The sequence below is a fragment of the Lepidochelys kempii genome, chromosome 4 (genome assembly GCF_965140285.1).
Source record: "Lepidochelys kempii isolate rLepKem1 chromosome 4, rLepKem1.hap1, whole genome shotgun sequence".
NCBI lineage: Eukaryota > Metazoa > Chordata > Testudines > Cheloniidae > Lepidochelys > Lepidochelys kempii.
The window spans coordinates 66,026,051-66,034,306 of record NC_136383.1 but is presented as its reverse complement, the minus strand read 5'-3'; the positions used below and the strand labels follow the sequence as shown (position 1 = coordinate 66,034,306).

Below are 8,256 nucleotides of genomic sequence, written 5' to 3'. Positions count from 1 at the left end.
TGGATGCAGGCAGCGGGGCTGTAAGTGCCACTGGCTTTAATAGGGTCTACTACATTCCTATGTCTGTCTATATATTCCTATAATGTCTATATATTCCTATAATGCACCAGTACAGTCAGTTTACAAGAGTGTGTAATTCAGTGATAAGCTTGTAGCTGGGCCTTGCCTGGGATGTGATTTTTTGTCTTGGCACAGCAGCTGGGGCATGTGCTGGGAATAGCTCATGTCTCTCTTACATGGGCTGGCACCCTGAGACCACATGTTGGCCATCATTGTTCTCCCCATAATGACCTGAGAACCTAATCCAGTCCCAAACTGACTTGAAAGCTCACTGGGATGTTGGACTGGTGGTGGATGTTTCCTGGCATGGGGATGGTATTGTTGGTGGTTCGTGGATAATCTTGCTAATGGGCTGCCTGAACTCTTACGTAGTGCACATGCATGCACCCTCTCAAGAGCTTTCTGGCTATGGGATATTCTTGGGCAGATTTTTCAGTGTCTGTTGTTTGGAGCTGGTCCGCTGGGCATAAACTAAATATGCATGGGACCAAAGACAGTGACTATAGCCTAGTGGTTAGAGCACTCTCTACTGGGAGGTGGGAGGCCCATGTTCAAATCCCCTGCTCTGTCAGGCAGTGAGAGTCTCCCACATCCTTTCGTGAGTGTTCTAACCCCTGGGGAAGAGGGAGGGGGCTGTGCTACCTTCTCCTTTGTGTGGGTACACATGCTACCTAATCAGGCCCTGCAGGCAAAATAGGCGGGGGAACATCTAGTTTGAGAATCCCACTGGGTTTTAGGCCTGAGACTAGCAGCTGGGTACCTAGACTCAAGCCCACCCCGGCCCCACCATGCTGCCCGTTCGCCACCTCTGGGCCCCGGCTCGCTCCTATGCCAAGGCGGCTGCCGGCCCAGCCCAGATGTCCTTCACCTTCGCCTCACCCACGCAGGTGTTTTACAATGGAGCCACTGTGAAGCAGGTGGACATTCCCACACTGAGCGGCTCCTTCGGCATTTTGGCGGCTCACATTCCCACCCTGCAGGTCCTGAAACCCAGAGTTGTGACGGTCTTTGCCGAGGACAGCACACTGACTAAGTACTTTGTGAGCAGTGGTTCCATCACAGTCAATGCAGACTCCTCTGTGCAGCTGCTGGCAGAAGAGATGACCGCTTTAGACATGTTGGATCTCGCGACTGCTAAGTTGATGTGATGCCTAAAGCAGTAGTTAAGCACTTAAGGCTTTTGTGAAGCTAGCCCAAACTTAATTTTCATAGCCATTTATGCCCACTTCTAAGTCACATTTGTTTAACATCAATAGGAACATTAAGCTAATGCTGAGCACCTCTAAAATCCCACCAACAAATTGAGCTTCATATAAAACCAAGGCTAACATCGAATGTTGGAGCAGTGCACTGTGGGTAGCTATCCCACAGTCCCCGCCACCCACTGAAATTCTGGGTTAAGCTCCCAGTGCATGATGGGGCAAAAACATTCTCGTGGGTGTTTCTGGGTGTGTTGTTAGTCGCTCCTCCCTTTGTGAAAGCTATGGCAGACAATTATTTCATGCCTCTTTGGCGTGCAGACGCCATACTGCTTTCAGCAGACTGTGCACCACCGCTCTCCTGTTACTATGAATCCACTTCTCATTTCCTCTCCTCTTCCTATGTAATTTCTACTATCTAGTCTCTCTTTTTCATCGAACACTTCCGCCGCCAGCTCTGCTCTCCCGCTATTGCCACGCTTCCGCGCTTCTCCACGTTGCCTGTCCTAGGCTCCCGCCTCCGTGAAAGCAACAGAAGACGACCATTTTCCGCCTTTTTTTCAGCTGCTGTGAACCACACAGCACCTCTTCCACTGCAACTCTGCTCTCCTACGTTTCACGCCCTTTTTCCAGGATTACCATGCAGGCGCCATAGCCATGGAGCCCGATCAGATCTCTACTGCAGTTTTGACCATTGTAAATACCTCGCGCATTATCCAGCAGTATGTGCAATACCTGCAAAACCAGGCAAGGAAGCAATGACAGCACGATTACGATAGTGATGAGGACATGGACACAGACGTTCCTAGAAGCACAGTATGTGGCGATTGGGAGATCATGGTTGTGTTGGGCCAGGTTCATGCCATGGAATGCTGATTCGGGACCTGGCAAACAAGCACAGACTGGTGGGACCGCATAGTGTTGCAGGTATGGGACGATTCCCAGTGGCTGAGAAACTTTCATACGCGTAGGGCCACTTTCATGGAACTTTTGTGACTTGCTGTCCCCTGCCCTGAAGCGCAAAGACACCAAAATGAGAGCAGCCCTCACAGTTGAGAAGCAAGTGGCCATAGCCGTGTGGAAGCTTGCAACGCCCGACGGCTACTGGTCAGTCGGGAATCAGTTTGGAGTAGGCAAATCTACTGTGGGGGCTTGTCAAGATTCCTTCCCCACTCTGAACTCTAGGGTACAGACGTGGGGACCTGCATGAAAACCTCCTAAGCTTACTTTTACCAGCTTAGGTTAAAACTTCCCAAAGGTACAAACTCTTTTACCCTTTGCCCCTGGACTTCCACTGCTGCCACCAAACTTTATCTGGGTTCCTGAGAAAACATAGTTTGGACATGTCTTTCCCCAAAAATTAACCCCAACCCTTGCACCCCACTTTAGAAAGACTTTAGTAAAAATCCTCACCAATTTGCATAGGTGACCACAGACCCAAGCCCTTGGATCTTAGAACAATGAAAAAGCATTCAGTTTCCTTACAAGAAGACTTTTAATAGAAGAAGAAGAAGAAGAAAAAAGAATCGCCTCTGTAAAATCAGGATGGTAAATACCTTACAGGGTAATTAGATTCAAAACATAGAGAATCCCTCTAGGCAAAACCTTAAGTTACAAAAAAGACAGACAGGAATATTCATTCTATTCAGCACAGCTATTTTCTCAGCCATTTAAAGAAATCATAATCTAACACATACCTAGCTAGATTATTTACTAAGTTCTAAGACTCCATTCCTGTTCTGTCTCTGGCAAAAGCATCACACAGACAGCCACAGCCCCTTTGTTTTTCTCCCTCCTCCCAGCTTTTGAAAGTATCTTGTCTCCTCATTGGTCATTTTGGTCAGGTGCCAGCGAGATTACCTTTAGCTTCTTAACCCTTTACAGGTGAGAGGATTTTTCCTCTGGCCAGGAGGGATTTTAAAGGGGTTTACCCTTCCCTTTATATTTATAACAGGGCTGCTATGCTGCAAGTAACCAACGCAATCCTTGACCAGCTGCTATCAAGGGTAGTGACTTTGGGAAATGTGCAGGTCATACTGGATGGCTTTAATGCGCTGGGGTTCTCTAACTGCAGCAGGGCGATAGACGGAACGCATATCCCTATCTTGGCCCTGGAACACGGGGGCAGCCAGTACATAAACCGCTAGGGGTACTTTTCCATAGTGCTGCAAGCACTGGTGTATCACAAGGGATGTTTCACCACCATCAACATGAGATGGCCGGTAAAGGTCTATGATGCTCGAATCTTCAAGAACTCTGGTCTGTTTGAACAGCTCCAGGAAGGAACTTACTTCCCAGACCAGAAAATTACTGTTGAGGATGTTGAAATGCCTGTAGTTATCCTCAGGGACCCAGCCTACCTGTTAATGTCATGGCTTATAAAGCCATACACAGGCACCCTGGCCCCTAGTAAGGAGCAGTTCAACTATAGGCTGAGTAAGTGCAGAATGGGCGTTTGGATGTTTGAAAGCACGCTGGCGCGGTTTACTGACTCAGTTAGATCTCAGCATAACCAATATTCCAATTGTAATTGCTGCTTGTTGTGTGCTCCACAATATCTGTGAGAGTAAGGGGGAGACATTTATGGTAGGGTGGGAGGTTGAGGCAACTCACCTGGCGGCCACTTTCACACAGCCAGACAACAGGGCAATTAGAAGAGTGCAGCAGGGCCCGCTGCACATCAGAGAAGCTTTGAAAGCCAGTTTCATGACTGGCCGGGGTACGGTGTGACAGTTTTTTTTCTCAAAGTTACCCACTCCCTAAAAATATAAAAATTTTAAAGGAAATGAAGTCACAATTGTTTAAAAACCATTCTTTATTATTTGTTGCACAAAACACAGAGAAATCAGAAGCTGGGGGGGGGGGGGGAAGGGGGTTGGGTTAAGGGAGTGGAGGAGGAGGGAAGGACAAGTCCAGAAACCAAATCAAAATTTAGGCTGTGCCATTTTTCTGCTGCTTGTGCAATCCTCTGGGGTTGACTGGGTGAGTCCCCATAGCCTCCCCCTTCCGTGTTCTGGAGCATCTGGGTGAGGAGGCTATGGAACTTGGGGAGGAGGGAGGGCAATTATACAGGGGCTGCAGCAGCAGTCTGTGGTCTTGCTGCCTTTCCCACATTAGATCCACCATACAGTGGAGCATGTCATTTTTCTTCCCTATGAGCCTGACCATAACATCCTGCCTGCTCTCATCGCGCACGTCCCTTTTCTCTTTGTATTCATGTAACGCTGTAAATTCGGGGAGGGATAGCTTAGTGGTTTGAGCATTGGCCTGCTAAACTCAGGGTTGTGAGTTCAATCCTTGAGGGGGCCCTTTGGGATCTGGAGCAAAAACTGGGGATTGGTCCTGCTTTGAGCAGGGGCTTGGACTAGATGACCTCCTGAGGTCCCTTCCAACCCTGGTATTCTATTCTATGACTCCGCAATTGTTTGCCTCCACACATTCAACTGGGCCCTATCAGTGCAAGAGGACTGCATGAGCTCAGCAAACATGGTGGCCTGAGTTCGTTTTTTCCGCCTTCTAATCTGGACTAGACCATGAAGGGGCTGCGTTGAAACATTTGCACCTGCTGTGGGAGGAGGAAAAAGGGAGGGTAGTATTTTAAAAGATCCCTTTGTTCTCCAAAGTATGATGCTCTTTCTAAGTGAAACAGGCAAGTCCTAGTACACAGCATATATTCTTTCTGTACAAGGTCTCATTTTGCCTCTTATACTGAAGTGCCTGCCGCTTTGGTGTGAGTAAGCCATCACACGTGGCCAGGCAACAGCATTCAGTTTGCAGGCAGCCATGGTAAACCCTAGTCAACCCCACCTCACCCAGTCAACCCCAGAGGATTGCACAAGCAGCAGAAAAATGGCACATCCTAAATTTTGATTTGGTTTCTGGACTTGTCCTTCCCTCCTCCTCCCCTCCCTTAACCCAACCCCCTTCCCCCCCCCAGCTTCTGATTTCTGTGTTTTGTGCAACAAATAATAAAGAACGTTTTTTAAACAATTGTGACTTCATTTCCTTTAAAATTTTTATATTTTTAGGGAGTGGGTAACTTTGAGGGAAAAAAACTGTCACACCGTACCCCAGCCAGTCATGAAACTGGCTTTCAAAGCTTCTCTGATGTGCAGCGGGCCCTGCTGCACTCTTCTAATGGCCCTGTTGTCTGCTTCTTCCGCATTCATTTCAATGCTTTCAAACTGCCAGGCCCCTTTTCCTATAGCAAGCAATGCCTGGTGGGTTTGCCATATAAAAGGAGGGCCTGCGGGCTCTCTGGGATGATCACTTCACACAACACCCTTCCTCCTCCCCCACCCTCCCACCGACCATGTGGCTCCGATGAGGCTCTGAGCAGGGATGAGCCCTTTAAACTAAACGCGAAAAGCCCAGCATGGCTGGGTTTCTCCCCACCGCGTGGCTCCACTCAAGCTCTCACTCACCAGCAGTGCCTTCTCCAGGGTCATGGTCCAGGAGCATGCCTTGGGAGTGGGGGGAGGCTACTGGCTCCAGCATTAAGATTAGTTCCTGGCTAGGGGGGAAAACAGATTCCCTACTTGCCGCCTGTGCACTGTCGTCATCCTCTTCGTCCTCCAAAAACTCATCCTCCTCGCTCCATTCTACTCCCCCCTTGCAGGTGTCCACGGACAGTGGTGCAGTAGTGGTGATGTGTCCCCCCCATAATTGCATGGAGCTCACGGTAGAAGCAGCATGTATGGGGCTGTGACCCAGAGCACCCATTCGCCTCCCTGGCTTTTTGGTACACTTGCCTGAGCTCCTTGACTTTTTTTTGTACGACACTGCTCTGCATCCCTGGAGTAGCCTCTTTCCATCGTGGCCCTGGAGACTTTAGCGTACGTATTTGCTTTTTTTTTTTTTTTTTTTTTTTGGAACGTAGTTCTGCCGTAACAGATTCATCTCTCCAATATGCAATGAGATCCAGTACCTCCCGTTCAGACGATGCTGGAGCTCATCTCCGAATCCGGGACTGCGTGGTCGCCTGTGATGGTGGACTGTGCTGATGGTCGCCTGTGCTGATTGCAACCAAACAGGAAATTCAAAAGTTCCCGGAGCTTTTACTGCCTACCTGGCTAATGTATCAGGGTTCAGAGTGTTGTCCAGAGCGGTCACAAGGGAGCATTCTGGGATAGCTCCCAGAGGCCAATATTGTCAAATTGCGTCCACAGTACCTGTACTGCGATCTTGATTTTAGTGCTACTCCACTTGCCGAGGTGGAGTACAGAAATCAGATTAAAGAACCCTTTAAATCGAAAAAACTGGTTTGGTCGTGTGGACAGAATCAATTTTATTTCGAAGTAACTCGGCTAATTCCGAAATAACCGCATACTGTAGACCAGGCCAAAGAGGTTAAGGGGTGGCTTGATTGCAATCTAAGTACTACTTGGGGAACAAATATTGAACAATAGGCTCTTCAATCTAGCAGAAAAAGGTAAACACGATTCAGTGGCTAAAAGCTGAAGCTAGATATTCAGACTGGAAATAAGGTGTACATTTTTAACGGAGAGTAATAAACCATGGGAACAACTTACAAAGGGTCTTGGTGGATTCAGTATCGCTGACATTTTTAAAACAAGACTGGATGCTTTTTAAAAATATGCTCTAGGAATTATTCTAGGGAAGTTCTATGGCCTGTATTATCAAGGAGGTCAGACTAAATGATCACAATGGTCCCTTCCAGCCTTGGAATCTATGAATTTATAACACTGTTTTACAGATTAGTGTAAACAGATTACTTAACCTTTCAACTGTAAATGCTCATCACAGCAGCTTGATTATTTTTCCAGAATGAAGAGGGCTCTACATATATATACATGTATGCTAATATGAAGCACACTAGTGGAAGTGGTTAGAATACCCACATAACCTAGTACCACAGTCTATGGGGACAAAGCTAAGGCTAGCGTGGACTTTGCAATTTACACCAGCACTCAATGTCACACGCATTCAAACACAATGTGCACTGAATGAACAGGTCCCATCTCTTTCTATAAGTAACTAACATGTAATTATTAGACTTGTTTTACAAAATTTGTTCCACTAACCATTACTTTTCTCAAATCTAGAGTTACTCAAAACATATCTAAGGATTGAAACAAGTTGTCTAAATTAATACAAGAGTTAAAGTAGCTGTTTTCCCTTTCAAGCGGTTTATTATAGTGACCAGATACACAAATGTAGTGAATATCACTGAATAAAGACATTTATGTCCAAGAAAAGTTTGAGTATTTTTTTGTATTCCTGTCCATTTCTGATTTTGTGGCAGGTATTGTGATGCTTTTTCTTCAGCTTCGTACTTCTCTTACTTTTCACAGAGAAGTCTATTTCTTTAAGACACGATACATTTAAAACTGCAGGAAGGGGAAAGCAATCTAACTAAAAAAGGGTACATGTGACAATAACACAGAAGAAAAATGCTCATATAACTGCAGAACAGAGCTGTCCAACTCAGGCTGTGAAATGTTCACCCAAACTAATCTAGCTCGAGTAACAGATGAGTTAGTTCTCTTTGGTTTTTTTCAGATCTCTTTCCTACTTGAAACAACTGCCATCTTTGGTGACCAACAGATATATTGTTCAAAATCACCTACCACCACATTCCTATCCAAGTGCTAATCTGCCAGGGAAAAAGAATGTTAGTCAGATCTTACCTCTGTGAAAAAGGCCCTGATCCTAGGCAACATCAACTCTTAATGAGGTCATGGGTTGGTGGAGAAAAATCTAAAATTACCTTCCCAAGCCTCCAACTAGAAATTTAAATCCCTAATTGGATGAAGACCATCCAGGCAGAGACAGGTACTTCAGTGGGAAGAAAGGCTCTAAAAATCAGACCTTAGTTATGGCAGTGGGTTACTTTGGCATATTTAGACTTCTAAATTACCCAATCAAGGAAACATGAATACATTTTTGAAATTTTTTTCTGTAACTTTAAAATTACAAATTCAAAATGCTCAAGTCATTCACTCATCCATGCAGCACAAATATGCCATTCACCATT

The 8,256-nt window shown here is 46.2% G+C and overlaps 1 protein-coding gene across 1 annotated transcript; it reads left to right on the top strand.

Annotated features, from left to right (window-relative positions):
• The first annotated feature begins 848 nt into the window (after positions 1–848).
• LOC140909980 (ATP synthase F(1) complex subunit delta, mitochondrial-like) lies at positions 849–1,208 on the top strand. The gene has a single exon (XM_073340077.1). The coding sequence runs from the start codon at positions 849–851 to the stop codon at positions 1,206–1,208; it is 360 nt and encodes a 119-aa protein (XP_073196178.1).
• Positions 1,209–8,256: the final 7,048 nt, after the last annotated feature.

Excerpts from the sequence above, each read along its gene's own strand:
- LOC140909980 (XM_073340077.1), top strand. The coding sequence starts at position 849 with ATGCTGCCCGTTCGCCACCTCTGGGCCCCGGCTCGCTCCTATGCCAAG.